The sequence below is a fragment of the Cetorhinus maximus genome, chromosome 6 (assembly GCF_964194155.1).
Source record: "Cetorhinus maximus chromosome 6, sCetMax3.hap1.1, whole genome shotgun sequence".
Taxonomy (NCBI): Eukaryota; Metazoa; Chordata; class Chondrichthyes; order Lamniformes; family Cetorhinidae; genus Cetorhinus; species Cetorhinus maximus.
Genome location: NC_135884.1, coordinates 122,705,647 through 122,728,745, shown reverse-complemented (window position 1 = coordinate 122,728,745; position 23,099 = coordinate 122,705,647). Strand labels below are relative to the sequence as shown.

General features: G+C 40.9%; 1 protein-coding gene across 1 annotated transcript in view; it reads left to right on the top strand.

Moving 5' to 3' along the window:
• ap1g1 (adaptor related protein complex 1 subunit gamma 1) overlaps window positions 1–23,099 on the top strand; it is a 148,084-nt gene that overhangs the window by 77,889 nt on the left and 47,096 nt on the right. Inside the window, exons 13-16 of the mRNA XM_078544417.1 lie at window positions 1,875–1,929; window positions 5,543–5,665; window positions 15,474–15,563; window positions 20,090–20,217. Coding sequence (XP_078400543.1) covers window positions 1,875–1,929; window positions 5,543–5,665; window positions 15,474–15,563; window positions 20,090–20,217 — 396 coding nt within the window. The remainder of the gene's footprint in view (window positions 1–1,874; window positions 1,930–5,542; window positions 5,666–15,473; window positions 15,564–20,089; window positions 20,218–23,099) is intronic.

The following is a 23,099-nucleotide window of genomic DNA, read 5'->3' as shown; positions in this document are numbered from 1 at the left end:
GTCCTGTTCATGAGCCAATCCTCTATACATGCTAATGTATTACCTCCAGCAACATGAGTTCATATCTTGAGTTCATACCTTTTACATGGCACCTCATTGAATGCCTTTTGGGAATCCAAATTCACTACATCTACTGGTGGTCCTTTATCCACCCTGCTTGTTAGATCCCAGAAGGTTAATCTAATTGCAAACTTATATACTTTGGTGCTTTTTATGTAAATTGATATCCTCAATGACAACTTAGGACTTTTAGAGCATTTTTTCAAATCCCTTAGGTATTCACAAAACAATAAGGTTAATGTGAAAACATTTCTTGATTTTTACTTAATCAAAGAATCACAGAGTGGAATCATAGCATGGAAGGGAGACCATTTGGCCCATCGAGTCTACACAACTCTTTCAAAGAACAACCCAATACCCCTGCATTCTTTTCTCCAAGTATTTATCCAGTTGCATTTTGAAGGCTACTATATCTGGTTCTTTTGCCTATCACTAACTCAAACAGTTTCTCTTTACTTACTCCATCTCTAAATCCTTCATGATTTTAAATACTGTCATTAAATCTCTTAGCCTTATCTACCCAAAGGAATACAATGCCAGCTTCAGTCTGTTCACGTAATTGTAATCCCTCCTGCTCGGAATCATTCTAGTAAAATCTCGTCCATGCCCTCTTCAAAACATTCACATTCCTTTCTAACATGGGGTGTGTACAATTGGACACAATAGTCCAGCTGCTGCTGTTCTAGTGTTTTATAAAGGCTATGTGCCTTTTGTAATCTATGCCTCTTTATAAAGTCCAAGATCTCACACACACTTTATTAACTGCTTTGTTAACCTGCCTTGACACTTCAAAGATTTATGCAGAAATAGCCCCGGGTGTCTCTGCTCTTACACCCAGTTTAAAATTGTACAATTTCATATGTATTGTCTCACTTTTCGGTAGGAAGAATAAGTCATCGCCTCACACCTTTCTGTGTTGAATTTCGTCTGCCATGTGTCTGCCAATTCCAACATTCTCTCTGAGCTCTTAAAAGTTTATTACGATCTTCCTCTCTGTTAACTACACTTATAAGTTTGTCCTCTGCAAATGTCATACTTTGCCATGTATCCCCTGCCCAGCAGGTCCAAGTTGTTATTGTATATCGAAAAGAGCAGTGGTTCTTGTGCCGAATGTTGAAGGATACCATTGTATACCTCCCTCCCAGTGTGAAACGCAGTCATTCACCACAACTTAAGTGTGAATGTTCTGAATTTCCCTTAACTCTGAAACATGAATTAGTCTTGCTTATTAGTTATTGAATCCTTTAGCATCTATTTTGCATGATTGACAATCTTATCCCATGTGAATGTTGCCTCATTGTATTATTTCTGTTTCATTGATTGAAGTTCACTTTACATATATATTGGAAAGCTTATTGTGTCTGTGATATATGTATGTGATAACTGTTTATTTTGGGCAAAGTACAAAATATGGCATTTCCATGAATCAGATATAAACCGATGATGTCAATTTAATTACTGCAGTAGTCAGTTGCTTCACTACGCTATAATGGCGTGCATGTTCAAGATGTGCAGAACATATTGATTTAAAATGTTCGATGTTCATGCTTCTGTTTAAAGCATCAGTATGCATGTTTTTTCTTTACGTGTTTAACTTGCTTGTTAATTACCAAGTACCTACTAGTTTAATTCTGTAACTGTTTTACCAGAAAGCAACCATTAAACCAATGATTTTAGGCTTGCTTGGGATGATCATTGCTTTTTCCTAGTGTTTGACATATCGACTACCACAAAGATTACTTAATACAAAAAATTGTATTGATCTCCTTAGTAGGGAAAAAACTTTTTCAAATCACTTTCCTTTTTTTAAATAGGTATGCACCATCCAAGCGATGGCACATAGACACAATAATGAAAGTGTTAACAACGGTAAGAGAGGTCTCTGCTTAGAGCTGCAGCATTTCTTTTGTAAGAATCATTACATATTGTGGGGGGAACTGCTGGTGTAATGGGTTAGACCCTGGCCTGTCAGCTCTGGGGCCTTAGTTTGAATATTTCCCAAATTTGTGTGATGGAAGTTCAGTTCTAAGGATTCTGTTTTACAGAAAAAAGTTGGAACAACCTCAACCAATTATACTGAAGTGATCTACACAATAAAATCCCCTGGTTCTATTACGCAGAGAGTTGTTTAAAACCTGGAATGCATTGTTACAAGATGGAGTTGCTAATGACCATATACCTTTTAAACAAAGAGTAGATAAACGTTTAAAGCAAAGGAAGATGCAGGGTCATGGGAGACAGTAGTGCAGAGAGATTAGTTTTGCATTGTTTTTACAGTAATGATCCAGCACAGACATGATGAATCAAATGGGCGCCATGTCTGAGGCTTCTGAAATTAAGGTAATTGAATCTTCAGTGTTTGAAGTGTATAAAGATAGTTTATGTTGTGAAATTCATGCTCCATTTTGTATTGACTTAAACCGCCAATTATAGAAAACCAAATAATGGTAAAAGACATAAGATCAAATCGTTTTAACGTACTGTTTTGAGGAATGTCAATGATATAAAAGTGAAGCACAAAATGTAATTCAATAAATAACTATTCACTCAGATTTTTCAGAGCTTTAAAAGTAAGACAGAACACTTTCTGGATTAAGAAAGCAAGTTCCACACTGCCACACTGAGCAAGATAAACTGAAACATTGTTAACGCCATTACTCTGCATCAGGGTGAAGGGGGGTCAGTAGTGTTTTCATCCTTCGGTTTTTGGGTTAAGCTAGTGTGTATTGTGTTGGTACTAACAATTGTTAAAGATGTAATGTCACAACATTTTGGGTGTTGAGCAGACCTTGGTCCAGTGGAGAAAGCTCTAAACGAATGATCTTTCTAGTTGTCAATGTTTGAACCTCAGTTGTACATAGCTGTACTTGCATGATCAATATACAAATGACACAGCTCTTGAGTTCCATTGAGCACTAGTGGGTATGGTATAGGGGGATTTAATGCGGCTGAAAGTGTGTATTCCAGATTACTGTGGTTATAAGATATATGATAAAAAGCTCCTCATCTATATAGCATTTTAGTTCATGCAAGTTTCACAGACATTGGAGAATAACTTTAGCAACCAGGCACAGTGGACTAACTTGTTTTGATGGTAGAAGTAAAGCACAAAATCTTTACAATGCAGAAGGAGGCCATTCGGCCCCTTGAGTCTGCTCTGGCCCTCCGAAAGAGCATTCTACCCAATCCTACTCCCCTCCCTTATCCCTGTAACCTTGCACATTCATGCTTTTCAGATAGCAGTCCAATTTCCTTTTGAATACCTCGATTCCCTCTCTGGAAATTTGTTCCAGACTCCAACCACCCTCTGGGTAAAAAAAAATTATTCCTCACCTCACTTTCGCTCCTTTTGCCAATTATTTTGAATCTGTGCCAGTTAGTTCTTGATGCTGTCTTGAGCCGGAACCGTTTCTCACTATTTACCCTGTCCAAATGCCTCAGGGACTTGAATATCTCTATCAAATCTCCTCTAAGCCACCTGTTCTCCAAGGAAAACAATTCCAATCAATCCTCATAGCTAAAGTTCTCTGTCCCTGGAATCATTCTTGTGGACCTCCTCTGTACTGTCTCCAATGCCTTCACATCCATCCTTAATTATGGCGTCCAGAATGGGTGCAGAACTTCAGATGAGGCCTAACTAGTGTCTTATACTATTGAGTTCCAGCTTATTTTAGAGAAATATTTTTAAATAGGGATGACCTCAAAACACAAACTTCCTTATGAAAAAAGAGAGTGCATGTGCACTATGATGTACAACTTCATCACTGAATAGAATACAAGATTTGGAACTAGGTTGATGTGCATTGAACTTGTAAGCTAAAGCAGCTCTTTCTCCTTCAACCCCACTGGTAAATGGCATTGAGGTTTGAGTTCAAGTCTGACATGTTGAGGGGATTTTAATGTCCAAAATTTGAGTTGGGTTGGGTGTTTAAAATTTTAAAGATCACAAACCTGAATCCAACCCACTTGAACCTGCCCACTTCAGATTTTAAGAGTTAGGGCAGGGTTAATGGACAACCGACTCACTCCCAGGAGGTGGGTTGCTGATTTGAAGATTTTAAATGAAGCTGCGTCCTGCATATTTTAACGCTGTCATGCTGCAGTGATTTGTGGACCTCTGGAAATTCAATAACTAAATGGAGGCAAGAACTGCTATGTGGAAAAGAGAAGAGCTTTTTCGGCACTGATTGTAGGCTAGGTGGAGCAGGACTGCTTTCCCCTCTTAATCTCTACCCCAGCAAGTATCTAGTTAATTCACTTAACTAATGGACACAAACACCATACGAAAAGTTTGAAATTCATGTCATCCGTTATTGGCAGGCAGTTTGATATTGAATGAGGAAAGGTTGTTTCACCATGTTTGGTTTGGGAAATGTGTTAATTAACAATGGCGATATGATTTTTCTAAAAGCCAAATTGAATTGCATATCAGATATTTATGTAAAGTGTTACCGTGAATGGATTCTATTGATTTGCTGATCCATTCCATTAAATCAACTTTGTGTTGCTTTCTGTCAATATTTTTCTACTGGCTCAATTTTAGTATCATATTTGTTTGGCCTTGATGCCTTTGCAGGACAGAGCAGATGGAGGCAGTTGGCCCTGACTGCTGCGTGTACCCTTTGACTACCTCGTGTGACTGTGCTTAGACTTCTCTAATTTTAATTTATTTAAAGAAGCACTAGTGTCAGTATACACCCCCTGGCTATGGTGGTTTCCAACAATGACCGTAGAGTTATACAGCACAGGAACATGCCCTTCAGCCCATCATGTCCATGCCAGCCAACAAGCACCTATCTATTCTAATCTCATTTTCCAGCACTTGGCCTGTAGCCCTGTATGCTATGGTAGTTCAAGTGCTCATCTAAATACTTCTTAAATGTTGAGAGTAGTTTGTATTTATATAGCCCCTTCAACATAGGAAAAGGTTCCAAGGCACTTCTGAACCATAATCAAGACAAAAAGAAGCACTGAACTAAACAAGGCAATACATTAAGATAGATGACTTGGTTAAAGAGGAGTATCTTAAAGGATACAATAGAGGCAGAGGAGTGTAAGGAGAGAATTTCTGAGCTGAATCTCTAGTTGGTTGAAGGCATGTCTACCAATGGTGGCAAAAAGAGAGAGGGATCAGCAAGGCCAGAGTTGCAGAAACTCAGTGTGTTCTGAGGGTTTGAGGTGGTTAGAGATAGGGAGGATCAATATCATGAAGGGACTTGAACATGATGCTGAGAATTTTAAACCGGCAGCTTTGGGAAACCAGAAGCCAAAATAGGTTAGTGCTCAAGGGTTGAGAGGGCTTGGTGTGGGATAGAATACTGTGTCTGAGGTTCTCATGGTGCTTCATTTCCTGTAATGTATATTGTTTTGCCCCAAAATCTTAAGTCTAGTACTTAACTCATGTTTAAAGATTGACAAGTACTTTTTCCCTATAATAACCAGTGTTACAATGGTCCTTGATTTTTCTTTGTTTCCATTTTAGGCTGGCAGTTATGTAAGAGATGATGCAGTGCCCAATTTGATCCAGTTGATCACAAACAGTGTTGAAATGCATGCCTATACAGTACAGAAACTTTACAAAGCCGTCCTGGAAGAGATCTCTCAGGTACAACATTTAAAATAACAAGAAGCAGAGATACTATTTTCAAGCTTCCAATTGTGAAAGCTGATTTACAAACAATTTGACCATATTAACTGTGGTCCTAATTTAAGCAAATGTTTGTTTGTTTTTGCACTGATTTTGAGAGAAGACAGCAATTTTATTCTAAAAATCCTGCTGCAGATATTTTGTCTGAGTACTATATATTTTGGGTTTTATGGTTAGTGTTCAAAGATAAAACTGCCTGCTCCCGTTAAGTTCTTTGTATTTGTATTAACAGTCAAAGGCTGTTGCAGCATGAGTTGGTGTTTGATATTTTGGTAATGGTACCTTTTTGACTGCTTTGTCTTTCATTTCAAGACCAGTATGTTACATATGTAGCTTAATGTGGGTAACTGTGGAGTAATTGCAATGGGAGTGTTTTAAATAAAAACATGAAAGAAACCATTCAGCCCACCTGAACTCATTCCTTGAGCAACTGAATTCTTCCCGCATAGCATCTAATTGTAATTTAAGCAATGTGTCTTTGCCCCTGTTATCTTGCCCGACAGATTACTTTGCACATTTCACTATTTATTTCAAACTGATTTTGCACTGATTTCCAGTTATGTCCTCTGATCTCACATTACTTTTATATACCATTTGATATACTTGTATGATCTCCTGAATTCCCCACTGCCTATTATCTGGACTGCTTAATTTAGTTTAAACTGTTTGATTTTCAAAGCTCATCCCCTTTATCCTTTGGATAAATTTTTGTTGTTTTTCTGTACCTTTTCTAATGTATTATCTTTATTTAAGAATTGTTGACCAAAGACAAAATTGTACAAATAGTACTCCCCAGTATGGTCTGATCAATGGATTATAAAGTCTGCACATTCACATTCTGTCCTGACTACACATCATGGCTATCTATTCAATCTAATTATTTGCCACATTGTATGTACATTAAAAGTCAAGTTTGCTAATACTGTCGGGCTGTTTTGAATAGCCCGTGAACTAATTTAGTTGAACTCATTATATAATGAAGACAAATTTTCATTGGTCATATTTGTCCTTTTTTTTGCCCATTTTAAATCCTTTTTGTAAGTGTTTTACTGCATTTCCTAGCCCTATTTCTAATGTTGAGCAGTATTTGACCACAGCAGTTAGGTTCCTGTATTCAGATTATTGTACAGATTAGAAAGATGGGGTGCCTGTGTGACTACTCAATGCCCTCATCCAGTCTGACGTTAAAGCATATAAATGTTTCCTATTATCTAACTGGTTTCCAGTAAAGATCAATGTTTTTTTTAACAGAGTTCCGTTTTTACATGAATGTTTGCCAAAGCTTTCTGAAAATCTAGAACAAATACTATTTATTGGTAATCTAAAAATCACAGTAATTTGTCAGGATTTTCCTCTTCTAAATTCATGGTTTAAGCTGTTGTTTCAACCTGCCTGTCCCAAAGCATATTATCTTGTGTGTTAATTCATGTTGAGCATAAGCTTGAATTGCATCTATCCCGTCCTCAGGATGTTCCAACATGCTTTTCTGCAAATGGAGTTTGGAGCATTGCTGCTGTTATATAGACAAAGTAGTAGCCAATTTGTGCTCAGCAAGATCCCAATTTCATAAATGACCAGCGAAAGTTAGGTCGTTCAGAATCCCGCATTATGCGTGCGTTAGCTAAGCATGCTTATAGCATTGCAAAGCCTTAAGATCAACTAGGACATATACATCAGTAAACGTGACAAAGGGAAGGGAATAGTCATCCTTAACGAGCGTGACTATATCAACAAAATGCATATCATTCTTAATGATAGGTCCAAATTCATATCCATTGGATCTGCTGCTTGACATGACTGGATAGTCATGCTCGAAAGTAAGCTTAAAAAAAAGCTTGTTGGACTTCTGTAAGAGCAATGAGCTAGCACGTGATTTATATGACAGGGTTTGCCCTCATAATTTGCTACGTCTGCATATGTATGGACTGTCCCAAGACACATAAGTGATAGCCCTCTACGTCCCATGTTAGCTATGACCAGTTCTGCACAACATGAATTGGCCAAATGGTTGGGTGAATTGTTATAACCAGTTTTGACCAAGTTTTCCACATACACGGTGAAATACTCCTTTACATTTGCAAAGGCCATACAGGACTTGCATATCAATAGCAATACTGTGTCTGTGCTCATTTGACACTGCTAGCCTATTCACCAATGTTCCACTTAAGGAAGCCATTGATATTTACACTGCAGCACTATATTATGGCGATCTAGACCGCCACCATTGCGCGAATCAGTGTTCGTTGAATTTATGAACTCAGCAACTCGTGCAGTTGAGTTCAGTTTTAATGACACCATGTATGCCCAAATAGATGGTGTTGCCATGGGATCCCCTCTAGGCCCATCTCTCGCAAACATCTTTGTTGGGTTCCATGAGAAACGTGTCTTCAATGGAATGACACCCAACCTCCTACCCCTCGCATATTTCCAATATGTGGACGATACATTTGCTGTATTTAAATCCACAGCTGCATGTAACAGTTCCTTTACATGTCTTAATGGGCTCCATCCTGTGCTCAAATTCACCTATGAAATGGAGCAGTCAAATGAACTCCCCTTCCTTGATGTACTAATTGAGAAATCTGCCAGGGGATTCTCTACCATTGCCTACCCAAGCCTGCCTTCACTGGTCAATATACGCATTGGGATTCTTACAGTTCCACACACTATAAGATTGGCCTTATCGCCAACCTTGTAAATAGGTCCCGAGCCATTTGTTCACAATACAAACTCAATGCTGAAATAGGGCGCATCAAAGGCTCCTGTAGGATAATGGCTACCTGATCAGATTATTTTGCGCTGTATATCATGCAAACTCATGAATGGGCCTAAGGCCGTCACTTTCAGCCCTGAAAAGTTCCCAGTCTACCTCGGATTGCCCCGGAAGGGCAAGATATCTTAAAAATTTGAGCAACAGATAAAGCTAGTTGTTTCACACTGCTACTATGCTTTAGAAACACAAGTGGTATTCACCACAAACGGGATGCTGCCGTCAAGCCAAAAAGATATTCTGCCTATCACATAAATGAGTAATGTGGTATATGAATTTCGGTGCCAGTGCGATGCTAGGTATGTAGGCCGTACGTCCCAAAGACTGGCGGATTGTATCAAAAAGCATGTCCTAGCCGCTGTTTGCAACGGGCAGGGTACACACTCTATCCAACCAGCCCGTGATTGCAAAACTCAAACTAGTGTCCAACATCAGATGTGATTCCGTGATTGGACAACATTTGCTAAATAATCCTCAGTGTGCTAAGAATTACGCTGACAAATTTAAGTTTGTCAGTCGGGCTTGCAGTGTGGTGCATTTGCATGTACTGGAAGCTTCATAAATTAATACACTGGGCTCTGTTCTTTGCACACAGAAAGAACATGTACATACATTGCACCTGTTTCAGCTAAACAAAAAAAGTGACAGCTATTTGCTGTCTCATTCCTCAGGGCAATGCTTTGAGCAATCAAGGTCAAGCTGCCTGGTTTAAATTTCAAACAATGCTTGGCAGTTAACTGTTAGTCACCATCAGTGGTGCATTTTCCATGGCAATGCCACTTGCCAACCAGTCGCACTCTTTTCGCATACAGTATAAATTGTTGTTTTCCCCCTTATATTGGTATTCTTGTGAGTGCCCTGATGAGTGCAAGATGAAACGCTTAGACGTGTCTCTTTTTTCAGCAATGCTGAAAGGAGGTAAAGGTGATTAGTGGAAATCGTGGAACTCCATGTTGATTCCAAGTGGCTGTAAAGTGCCTAATTAAAAGATGTAGCACTTTCCTGAAAGTTTTACCAAGCTTCATTGGAACAGTGCAGGAGGCTGAAATCAGAAAGATCAGAGTGGCAATGGAGAAAAGAATTAAAGTAACAGGTGACTGGAAGCTCAGACACACTTCCATCAAGTTGTCACCCCCCCCTTGTGTTTGGTCACCTCAATGTAGAGAAGACTGCATTGCATGTAGTGAATACAATATACGAAATTGAAAGAAGTACAACCATTACTTTTTATCCTGAAAATAGTGTTTGAGGCATTGATCAGTGAGAAGTGGGGAGGTAAAAGGGTAGGAGCTGTAGCTCCTGCACTTGCATGGGAAAATACTGTGGGAAGGGAGCAAAGGAGGTGATTAAAGGAATGGACTAGTGTTTTGGAGGGAACAGTTCCTTCAGAAGACTGAAAAGGGTGGCGTTTTTTATGTTTGGTGGCAAAAATGGCAGAGTAAGATTCTTTGAAAATGGAGGCTGGTGGGGTGGAAGGTGAGGACAATGGGAAACCTAATGTGGTTCATGGAATGTGAAGGGGTGGGTTTGGGAGAAGGGGTGCAAGCATAAGTGCAGGAAATGGGACAGGCATGTTGAATGTCCTGCCAACCATAGTGGTGTGTGTGCTGGGAGAGGGAAATCCTTGGCTGAGGAAAAAGGGTGACAAAAGCGCTGGTACAGAAGGTTACATCATCAGAATAGATGTGACAAAAACTTGGAGAATGGAATAGAGCCCTTTACAAAAAGCTGTGTGTGAGGTAGTGCAGTCAAGGTAATGGAGAGTCAGTGGGCTAATAGTGAATATTAGTTATAAAGACAAAATGCTGGAAAAATTCAGGTCTGGCAGCATCTGTGGAGAGTAAAACAGAGTTAATGTTTTGAGCGCAATATGTCGTCTTTGGTTCCAAATTTTTCTAGCACTTTGTTTTTATTTTAGATCTCCAGCATCCACAGTATTTTGCTTTTATTTTAGTAAATATAGTGCCTTTGAGGCACTTCACTAGGGTTATCAAACAAAATTTGACATTGAACCACAAATGGGGATATTCAGGTCGGTTAGCGCCTTAACAGAGGAAAGAGAGAAAAAGAGACAAAGGGGCCTAGGAAGAGAATTCGAGAGCTTAGGGCCTCTGCAGCCGAAAGCACAGTTACCAGTAGTGAAATGATTAAACTCAAATGCTCGAGAGGCAGGAATTCAAGAAGCCAAATTTGGAGGCACATAAAAACGAGTGCTGTAAGGCTAGAGGAAATTGGAGATGGAGGAACGAGGGCATGGAGGGATTTGAAAAAAGGATGAAATATTTTAAAATCATTTATGGGATGTGGGCCTCGCTGGCTAGGCCAGCATTTATTGCCCATCCCTAATTGCCTGTGAGAAGGTGGTGGTGATATGCTGCCTTGAACCGCTGCAGTTCCTGTGGTGCAGGTACATGCACAGTGCTGTTGGGGAGGGAGTTCCAGGATTTTGACCCAGTGACCAGTGAATGATATATTTCCAAGTCAGGATGGTGAGTAGCTTGGAGGGGAACTTCCAGGTGGTGTTTCCACGTGTCTGCTGCTCTTGTCCTTCTAGATGGTAGTGGTTATGGGTCTGGAAGGTGCTGCCTAAGGAGTCTTGGTGAGATTCTGCAGTGCATCTTGTAGATGGTACACACTGTTCATCAGTGGTGGAGGGAGTGAATGTTTGTGGAAAGGGTGCCAGTCATGCAGGCTGCTTTGTTCTGGATGGTGTCAGACTTCTTGTGTTGTTGGAGTTGCACTCATCCAGGGAAGCGGAGAGTATTCCATCACACTCCTGACTTGTGCCTTGCAGATGGTGGACAGGCTTTGGGGAGTCAGGTGAGTTACTCACTGCTAGATTCGTAGCCTTATATAGCTAGTGCAGCTCAGTTTCTGATCAGTGGTTACCTCCAAGATGTTGTTGGTGGGGAATTCAGCAATGGTAATGCCATTGAATATCGAGGAGTGATTGTTAGATTCTTTCTTGTTGGAGATGGTCATTGCCTGACACTTGTGTGGTGTGAATGTTACTTGCCACTTGTCAGCCCAGATCTTGCTACATTTGGACATGGATTGCTTCAGTATCTGAGGAGCCACGAATGGTACTGGACATTGTGCAATCATCAGGAAAAATCCCCGTTTCTGTCTTTATGATGGAAGGAAAGTCATTGATGAAGCAGCTGACAATAGTTGGGCCGAGGACACTACCCTGAGGAACTCCTGCAGTGATGTCCTGGAGCTGAGATGACTGACATCCAACAACCACAACCATCTTCCTTTGTGCTAGGTATGACTCCAACCAGCGGAGAGTTTTCCCTGCTGATTCCCATTGACTCCAGTTTTGCCAGGGTTCCTTGATACCACACACGGTCAAATGCTGCCTTGATGTCAAAGGCAGTCACTGTCACCTCACCTCGGGAGTTCAGCTCTTTTGTCCATGTTTGACCCAAGGCTGTAATGAGGTCAGTAACTGAGTGGCCCTGGTGAAACCAAAACTGGGCGTCAGTGAGCAGGTTATTGTTAAGCAAGTGCCGCTTGATAGCACTGTTGATGACCCATTACTTTACTGATGATCAAGAGTAGACTGATGGGGTGGTAATTGGCTGGGTTGGATTTGTCCTGCTTTTTGTGTACAGGACATACCTGGGCAATTTTCCTCATAGCTGGGTAGATGCCAGTGTTGTAGCTGTGCTGGAACAACTTGGCTAGCGGCACCTCAAGTTCTAGAGCACAAGCCTTCAGTACTATTGCTGGAATATCATCAGGGCCCATAGCCTTTGCAGTATCCAGTGCCTTAAGCCATTTCTTGATATCACATGGAGTGAATTGAATTGGCTGAAAACTGGCATCTGTCATGCTGGGGACTTCTGGAGGAGGCTGAGATGGATCATCCACTCAGCTAAAGATTGTAGCAAGTGCTTCAGCCTTATCTTTTGCACTGATGTGCTGGTCTCCTCCATCATTGAGGATGGGGATATTTGTGGAGCCTCCTCCAGTGAGTTGTTTAATTGTCCAGGACATTCACGTCTGGATGTGACAGGACTGCAGAGCTTAGATCTGATCCTTTGGTTGTGGGATTGCTGGTCCTGTCTATCATGTGCTGCTTATGCTGTTTGGCATGCAAATAGCCCTGTGTTATAGCTTCACCGGGTTGACATCTCATTTTTAGGTATGTCTGGTGCTGCACTTGGCATGCCCTCCTGCACTCTTCATTGAACCAGGGTTAATCCCCTGGCTTGATGACCATGGTAGAGTGGGGGGGGATATGCCTGGTCATGAGGTTACAGATTGTATTCGAGTACAATTCTGCTGCTACTGATGGCCTACAGCGCCTCATGGATGCCCAGAGTTGCTTGATGTATTCGAAATCTATCCCATTTAGCACGGTGGTAGTACCACACAACACGATGGAGAGTATCCTCAATATGAAGGTGGGACTTTATCTCCACAACGACTGTGCAGTGGTCACTCCTACTGATACTGTCATGGACAGATGTATCTGTGGCAGGCAGGTCGATGAGGTCAAGTATGTTTTTCCCTCTTGGTTCCCTCACCACCTTCCGCAGACCCAGTCTAGCTATGTCATTTAGGGCTCGGTCAGTAGGGTGCTGCCGAGCCACTCGTAGTGATGGACATTGAAGTCCCCCACCCAGAGTACATTCTGCGCCCTCAGTGCTTCCTCCAAGTGATGTTCACTGATTCTTCAGCTGAGGGAATGTGGTAATCAGGAGGTTTTCTTGCCCATGTTTGACATGATGCCATGAGACTTCATGGGGTTCGGAGACTATGTTGAGCCCTCTCAGGGCAGCTTCCTCCTGCCTGTATACCACTGTGCCACCACCTCTGCCGGTGGGACAGGACATACTTGGGGATGGTGATGGTGGGGTCTGGGACATTATCTGTAAGGTATGATTCTGTGAGGATGACTATGTCAGGCTGTTGCTTGACTAGTCTGTGACACAGCTCTCCCAATTTTGGCATGTTACTAAGAAGGAGTTTGCCGTTGTTGTTTCCTGTGCCTAGGTCGATGCCGGGTGGTGAAACCGTCCTGTTTCATTTCTTTGTAGCAACTGAATCATCATTTAAGAAGGAAGGGTTTTTACAACAATCTACACCTACAATCTACATTTAATTCCAGATTTTTATTGAATTCAAATTCCACCATCTGCTGCGGTGAGATTTGAACCTGGGTCCCCAGAGCATTACCCTGGGTCTCTGGATTACTAGTCCAGCGACAATACCATTATGCTATCGCCTGAGGGTGTTGGATCAACAGGAATGGCGTGAATTAGGACACAGACAGCGAAGTTTTAGATAATCTTGAGTTTACGTAGGAGTAAAATGTCAGAGGCTGGCCAAAAGTGCATTAGGGTAGTCAAGTCTACAGGTCATAAAGGTGCAGTTGAATGTTTTAGCAGCAGATGAGCTGAGGCCAACAGAGTTGGATGATGTTACAGGGGTGGAAATGGGCAGTCTTACATATGGCACAGAGTTGTAGTCAGAAGCTTGTGTTGGGGTCTGGAATGATAAGGTTGTCATAGATCATATTAAGAGCAGGAGTAGGCCATTCAGCCCCTCAAGCCTGCTCTTACATTTGATAAATTCATGGCTGATCTGAATGTGGCCTTAACTTTCTTGCCTGTCCCCATAGCATTTGACTTCCTTGACAATCCAGATTTATCTAACTCAGCCTTGAATGTATTCAATGATCCAGCCTCAGCCTCTACTGCTCACTGGAAGAGAATTTAAAAGACTAACAACCCTCAGAGTAGAACCTTCTCATCACAGTCTTAAATGGGAGACCACTTACTTTTAAACTGTATCCCCCTGTTCTTGATTGCACCCCCTCCCACCCCCCACCCACCCAGAGGGGGAGTGTCCTCTCAGCAACGACCTTAGCAAGCACCCTCAGAATCTTATGCTTCAATAAGATTACATCTCATTCTTCAAAACTCCAATGAGTATAGGCCCAACCTGCTCAATCTTTCCTCCATAAGACACACCCTTCATCCCAGGAATCAGCCTCGTGAACCTTCACTGAGCTACTTCCAATGCATGTATTTCTTTCCCAAGTAAGGAGGCCAAAATACACTCTTGTCTTAACCAATGCCTGTACAGAGGTAATATGAATTCCCTGTTTTTACATTCTGTACCCTTTGCAATAAAGGCTAACGCTCCTTTGTGTTCCTAATTTCTATACCTGCATACTAACTTTTTGTGATGCATGTTTGAGGACACCAGATCCCTCTGCACCACAGCATTCTGCAGTGAGTCTCCATTTAAATAATCTTCTTTTCTACTCTTCCTGCCTAAGTGGATATTATTACATTTTCTCACATTATACTCCACCTGAAATTTTTTTGCCCACTTACTCAACCCATCTCTATATCACTTTGCAGACTCTTTGTATCCTTCTCACAACTTGCTTTCCTACCTACTTTTGTATCGTCAGCAATTTGGCTACAATGTAGTCAGTCCCTTCTTCTAAGTCATTTATATAGATCTTAGATATACAGCTCTCTACTCCTTCATCCAAGTCATTTACAAATATAGTGAAAAACTGAGACCCTAAGTACAGATCCCTGGGGAACACGAATCACATCCTGCCAATTTGAAAATAGATCCATTATCCCTACCTCCTAACCAAGTCCCTATTCAAGCTGACAGATTGTCCCCCAGTTCCATTCTCTCTCATTTTTGTTAACAGTCTCTTTTGTTGTGAACTGTCTGGTTCAGCCTCACAGTTGCCAGGGAGAGGAATGGAATTAATAATTTGGGAAGCTGAGTTTGTAGCATGGATTGAAGACGATGGCTTCAGTCTTAGCAATGCTTAAGAAGAAATTTTCTCTCATCCAGTACTATGCTGAACTGTGGAACCATATCCCTTCCTTTTGGGTCTTTAAAATTCAGTAGCATGCCAGATTTATAAATGAACAAAATTTAGTGAATAAAAATGTATTGAATTGTTTTTTTCTGAAGATACTCAAAGCATGCTAACTGGTCATCTTTCAACAGCAACCTCTTGTGCAGGTGGGTGCTTGGTGTATGGGAGAATATGGTGACCTTTTAGTTTCTGGCCAATGTGAAGAGGAGGAACCTATTCAGGTAATATTTCCTTTTCAAAGCAAGCTGTCAAAATAAATTCTATAAAAGTTATTAAACATTGAGTGTTTACAGTTTAGCACATTAAATCAGTAACATAAGCATTCCTTGACAAAAATGTGGCTGACTGCACAGCAACTGCAGAACCTGATTAAGAATCAAGGCAGAAATGCATTGTAAAAGTGGAGCTGCAAATTGGGAATTGCTGGCATTTTTCAAAATTGTATTACTTGGTGTATAGTCTTGTTATAATAGAAACATTGCTTTTGTTCAGTCTTTTCCATGTTTTTATATAGTTCAGTAGGATAATTTTACTTTGTATGATGCATTATATTCAGTATGGATGGGGAAAGCAGCAATGCAATGCATTGGAGGCTGAAGGAGCTTTGTCAAAGTGTTGGGATGCAAATTCACTGAGTTTGAAAACTTGCTGGAAGTATTAAATGGGAAAAGCCACATTGAGCAACAAGTTGCAGAGCAGGAATGGAAAAAACCTTGGAGCAGCAATCAATTGTCGATGTGTATTCCAGAGAGTAAAATATGAAGAGAGGAAACTGTAAATTAAGCATGTTTTAAATTGCTCAATTATTTGTTATTGAAAGGTACTTTGCTTTGAGATTTTGTTTGCTTCCCAAGTAATGTAATTTGCAGCCCATGTTGAACTGTGAACCATTGGGACATTTTGGACTTGTTCTGAAGGAAATTAACTTTCAGGAACTGCTAAGCCTGACTAGCTTTATGAAGTAAACACACTCATTGAAATGGCCATTATTAACTATGCATCTCTCTTCTGATTCCCAAACTGATTCATGTTCCTTTGCTGCCACAGCTTGCATTCACTGCTTATTTAACTAATATCAAGAATGACAACTTTTTTCCTAAATAAAATTAAGTACTTAATATTGAAGCTTTGTTTGTCAGGATGTTGTTTCAGTTAATTACTTTTTTTTTGTTGCCAAGTGTTAGATCGCTACACAGTGTGAAGGAGCTTCCAATATTCTATGGAAAAATGACATGCAATAGAGCTGAGAGTTACTCTGCACAAATCTAAGCAGTAATTTTCTGTCTAGTACAAACTTACTGCATGAGCATTTCTTTGATTGTACAGATAATACATTCTTAAAATAAGTAGCTTTTTTAGAAGATACCGGATGAGTAGTGAAAGTATACCTGAATCTGATTTCAAAATGCTGAAATTGAAATACGTACAAGTTACAGCACAAAAAGGACATTTAGCCCAACCAGTCTATGCTGTTGTTTACCCCTCAAACAAGCAAATAATTCCAGTCACACTTTACACACGTTGCTCCCATATTCCATCACCCAGCTATCTAATTAAACCTTGTATATTGAGAGAATCTCTGCCACAGTTGCTCATCCTGGAAGTGAATTCCACAGCCCACAATTCTTTGTGTGAAGCGATTCCTACTGTCTTATGTTCTAAATTTTTTATATTTAATCTTAATACAAGATTAGGGCTCATTTGGATTGGGGGTAATATATCAGCATGAATTGAGAATTGGTTTGCATGGATTGAGGATTGGTTAACTGACAAACGGAAGAAATAAATGGGCATTTTCAGATTGGCAGGGTGCAAACAGTGGCATGCCAAATGTTTGGGCCTCAGTTATTCTATCAATGACTTAAATGAGGAGACTGAATATAATATCCAGGTTTGCTGCCGATACAAAACTGGGTGGGAAAATAAGCTGAGAAGAGAGTGCAGAGGCTAAAAAGGGATATAGACCAGTTAAGTGGCCAAGAAGGTGACAGATGGAGTACAATTATCCACTTTGGTAGGAAGAATGGAAAACTAGAATTTTTTTAAAAAGGCGACAGACTATTAAATGTGGGCATTCAGAAGGATTTGGGTGTCCTTGTGCATATATCACAGAAAATTGTGTGTACAGCAAGCAATTTGGAAGGCATATGGTATGTTGACATTTCTTACAAGGGGATTAGGGTACACGAATAAACAAGTCTTGCTGCAGTTGTTCAGGGCTTTCGTGAAACCACACCTGTAGAACTCTGTACAGTTTGCGATTCTACTTAAAGAAGGATATACTTAGAGAGGGTGCATTGAAGTTTCACTAGATTGATTCCTGAGATAAGAGAGCTGTCCTATGAGGGTAGAATGTGCCTAAATGCTTTGGAGTTTAGAAGAAAGGAAGACGATCTCATTCAAACATATAAAGCCTGAAGAGGGCCAGAGAGGTTAGAGGCTAAAAGGCTGTTATCCTTGGCTGGAGAGTTCAGAGCTAGGAATCATAGTTTCAGGATAAAGGGTTGACCCTTTTGGACTGAGAGTTGTGAATCTATGGAATCGATGCCAGAGGACAGTGGATGCTCTGTTGATGCGCGTATTCAAGACTGAGATCAATAAAGACAAAGAGACTAAGTATATGAGGATATAATTGGAAAGTAAAGTTGATGTAAAAGTTCACCCATGTTCTTATTGCATGGAGTAGCAGGATTGAGGGTCATATGGCCTACTCTTACTCCTATTTTAAGCCCTTAGTTTCTATCTATAACACCAAATTCTTGATCCTCTTGGCTAGATCAAGTATTTTCTTGTTACTTCACCCAATGGCTATAACCTCTAAGTATTGTTGTACATCAGGGCAGTTAGGGATGGGCAATAAATGCTATAACCTCTAAGTGTTAGTCAGCAAGCCCTGGCATGTACAATTTTGAACTGACAAAGGCCGTTGTAGTGATTAAGAGTAAAAATCCTGGCCTGCTTTCCCTTCCATGTTGTTTAATAACTGTCTCAAAGGGAATTTTCATTCTACTACAGTTTTGGAACCAATATGTCCCAAAAAAAGTAATATTGTGCTGGGGGTTAATTACCATAGTATTTTTTGGGGTGGGGGAAAATGTGCAGGTCAGAAATGGCCTGCAAAATGCACCAGTTTTCATTCCTTTCGTAATATTTATTATGCTTGAGGAAACATGCTCCATGCTCAAATTGCTGATTTAACCTTGTATTTTAAAAAAAAGCTCTAAAGGAATTTATCTTTTGAGCTTTTTTAATTGGTATATCATGGTGGTTCATACAGAAGCTGCTAATTATCATGCAATACATTTCGCACAGAAAAAAAATAATCATCTGGGGCTGAACTGTTCTGGCATGGTGTGGTAAGATATGTTTTTGTTGCATTATTCTGGGGCAAAAATTTTAAGCTGGTTCTTCCAGTGCTTTCCTGACCAGCCCCTCCTCATCCACTCACAGTAAACTTATCCAATATTCTGCTACTCCTATCCTTCCACACACTAATCCACACCAAATCCTGCTCATCCATCATTCGTTCTGTTTATTCATTGGTGGGATGTGGGCATCAGCTAGGACAGCATTTATTGCCCATCCCTAATTGCCCTTGAGAAAGTGGTGGAGGGTCACCTTAAACTGCTGCAGACAATATAGTGTAGGTACACCCACAGTGCTGTTAGGGAGTTCTGGGATTTTAACCCAGTGACAATGAAGGAATGGCGATATAGTTCTTGTCGACCAATCAGAATACTTCCAAGTTTAAAATTTTCATTCTGCTGTTTAAATCCCATCATGACTTTGCCACTGCCTATGTTTGTAACCTACAGCCATATTACCATTCCTACAGCTATATCTGGCTTGTGCGTTTTGCCCACGTTGAGATAGCATTCATAGCCTTTCGCCCTTGCTCTGGGATTCTGTCCCTAAATTTCTTCCTCTTCACTTCCACCTCCTTTTACTCTTCTTCAAATCCAAATATTTGACCAAGCTTTTGGTTACCCTCCTAAGCCTTTGGCTTGGTGTCTTTTTTAAAAATGACACTTGGTGGACTTTTTCTACCTTTAAAGGCGATGTATTTAATACATGTGGTTGATTCTTTTAGCTATGTAGCTATTTAATGGCGGTTATTTTTTTTATACCACTTAGTGGTTTTCTTTTTGATTTCTATGTTTCCATTTGTAAAACATGCTTCAGATTTTTGATTTATCATCCCAACCTTAAAATGGGAATGAAAGAGATTAAGTGCCTTAATTTGAAAATGGTTTCTTCTGTTATTCATTTGAATTTATCTTTCTTGAACTAATTAAAAATAGTTTCATTTGAATGTGGTTGCACTTGTTCCTATTTTTAGAATGTGGGATAGCACGCAGGTAATTTGGCACATAGGAATTGGACTTTATGGAGAGCTTATCAAAATAATTTGTTTTTAGTAAAATATAGGATGGTAGTGTGTTCAGAAAATGGGACTTTTGGAATGCACCCAATGAGTTCCAAGGACCAAACCAGCTAGAAATTGCATTTATTGTGAGAGCCAGCAAGAGGCACTCTAACCTTGTAGATCGAGTATTAGTTTGACAATTTCTTAAGCTAATTTTTAATGCCCTGAAGTTTTCATTTTTATTAGCTATATATTTAACAGGAAGGCAATGTAGAATTGATATATGCAATGGACAGTTCAAGCTTCACATAGTTAATGGATTGCGAACAGAGATTATGTTCAAAATGGATGACTGATCATCAGTACCTTTTACGCCAACAGGTGACAGAAGATGAAGTTATGGATGTATTAGAAACTGTACTACAGTCAAACATGTCAACATCTGTAACAAGGGGATATGCTCTTACTGCAATTATGAAGCTAAGCACAAGATTTACCATAAATGTAAAGTGAGTAAATTTACTCTTAAAAAGATTTTGGAGGCAACTATGTAATCTAATGTTGGAAAACTAACATTCAATATAGATTAACAGGTCCCCGTTAATGTTACAGGACTATTAATGCAGAGGCCCCAGCTAATGCTTTGGGAGAGTGGGTGGGGGAACACTGATTCAAATCCTTCTATAGCAGCTGGTGGAATTTGAAATCAATTAGCTAATAAATCTGGAATTAAAAGCTAGTTTCAATAATGGTGACAATGAAAAGTATTGGATTGTTGTAAAAACACATCAGGTTCACTAATTCCCTTTCGGGAAGGAAATCTGCTGTCCTTACCTAGTCTTGTCTACATGTGACTGCAGACCCACAACAATGGGGTTGACTCATAAATGCCCTCTGAAATGGCTTAGCAAGCCACTCAGTTGTATCAAACTACAGAAAAGTCAAAAAGAAATAAAATCGGATGAATCACTTGGCATCAACCTGGGCATCAGAAATGAGAACAGCACACCCAGTTCAGTGAATCCTGCAGAGTTGTCCTTATTTATATCTAAGGTCTAATGCATAAATTGGGAGGTCTGCCCGCAGACTAGCCCCAACAACAGCCTGACACAGCCATATTCACCAAATCATACTTTGCAACCAATATTGTAGGCATCACCATCCCTGTGTATGTTCTGCCCTACCAGCAGGACAGACACCGCCAGAGGTGGTGGCATAGTGGTATACAGTCATTAGGGAGTTGCCCTCGAAATCCTGAACATGACTTTGAATCCCATGAAGCCTCGTGGCATCAAGTCAAACTTGCGCAAAGAAGGCTTCTGCTGATTACCACCCACTGTCCCCATCCCAGCTAATGAATCAGTACTTCTCCATGTTGAACACCAATTGGTGATGTTCTGAGGGTGGCAAGGGCACAGAATGTACTCTGGGTGGAGGACTTCAATGTCCATCACTAAGATTGTAGTATCACTACTAACGGAACTGACCAAATCCCAAAGAATTTACATGTTAAGCTGGGCCTGCAGCAGGTGGTGAGGGAATGAGCGAAAGAAAAACCTACTTGATGTTGCCCTCAGCAATCCACCTGTCGCTAATACATCTCTCCATGACAGTGCTAATAGGAGTGACTACCACGTAGACCTTGTGGAGCTGATGTCTCATCTTCACATTGAGGATACCCTCTATCGTGTTGTGTGGAGTCAGAACAGGTCCAACAATTCAAAACTGAGCTTCCATGAGGCATTGTTCGCCATCAGCAGCAGCAAAACTGTATTCAACCACAATCTGTAACCTCACAACCTGGCACATTTTGTACTCTACAATTATCATGAAGCTGGGGGATCAACCCTGGTTCAACGATGAGTGCAGGCCAGGAGCAACACCCAGCATACCTAAAAATGAGGGGCCAACTTGGTGAAACTGCAACACAGGACTACATGCATGCCAAACAGTGAAAGCAGCGTGTGACAGACAGACACAGCTAAATGACCCCACAACTAGCAGATTAGATCAAAGCTTTGCAGTCCTGCCACATCCCAGAACTGGAAGAGGGGCTCCACAAATGTCTCCATTCTCAAAGATGAGGGAGCCCAGCACCAGTTTAAAGGATAAGGCTGAACCATTTGTAACCATCTTCAGCTGGAAGTGCTGAGTGGATGATCAGTCTTGGCCTCCTCGTGAGTCCCCAGTGTCACAGATGCCAGTCTTTGCCAATTCAACTCACTCTATGTATTATATCAGAAACGGCTGAGGGCTCTGGATACAGCAAAGGCTATTGCTGCTGACAGCATCCCGGCAGTAGTATTGAAAAATTGTGCTCCAGAGCTAGCCATGTCCTTAGTCAAGCAGTTCCACGACAGCTACAGCACTGGCATCCACCCAACAATGTGGAAAATTGTCCAGATATGTTCCGTCCACAAAAAGGACACATTCATCCGATCAATTACTGCCTCATCAGAGGTGGAAGGTGTATTGACATGGCTATTAAGTGGCCCTAGCAGTAACCTGGTAACCAGTGCTCAGTTTGGGTCCCACCAGGGCCACCCAGCTCCTAATCTCATTACGCCCTTGGCCTAAACATGGACAAAAGAGCTGAACTCGAGGTGAGGTAAGAGCGACTGCCCTTGACATCTGGGCAGCATCTGACCCAGGTATGACATCAAGGATCTTTAGCAAAACTGAAGTTAATGGGAATCGGGGAAAGTTCTCCGCTGTTTGGAGTCATACCTGGCATAGAGAAAGGTGGTTGTGGTGGTTGGATGTCAATCATCTCTGCTTTAGGGCATCGCTGCAGGAGTTCCTTGGGGTAGTGACATAGGCCCAATCGTCTTTGACTGCTTGATCAATGACCTTCCCTCCTCAATAAAGTTAGATGTGAGAATGTTCACTCTGCAATCATCAATGTTCAGTACCATTTGACTTATCAGGTACTGAAGCAGAGAGTGTCCATATGCTGCAAGACCTGGGCAGTGCTCAGGCCCAAGACTTGGGCTAATAGGTGGCAAGTAACATGCCTGCTGCACAGAGTAATTAAGTGCCGAATAAGGCCATTCGGCCCATGGAGTCTGCACTGGCTCTCTGAGAGAGCATTCTACCTAGTCCCACTCCCCTTCCTTATCCCAATAATCTTGCACGTTCTTTCTTTTCAGATAGCAATCCAATTCTCTTTTGAATACCTCGATTGAACCTGCCTCTAATAAGCAGCTTCCACAAGAGAGTATCTTAGCCATTTTCCCATGACATTTAACAATATTACCATTGCTGAATTCCCCCACCATCAACATCCTGGGGGGTTACCAGTGACCAGAGACTAAACTGGACCAGCCGTATAAATATTGTGGCTACAAGAACAGGTCAGAGGCTAGGAATCCTGCAATGAGTAACTTGCCTC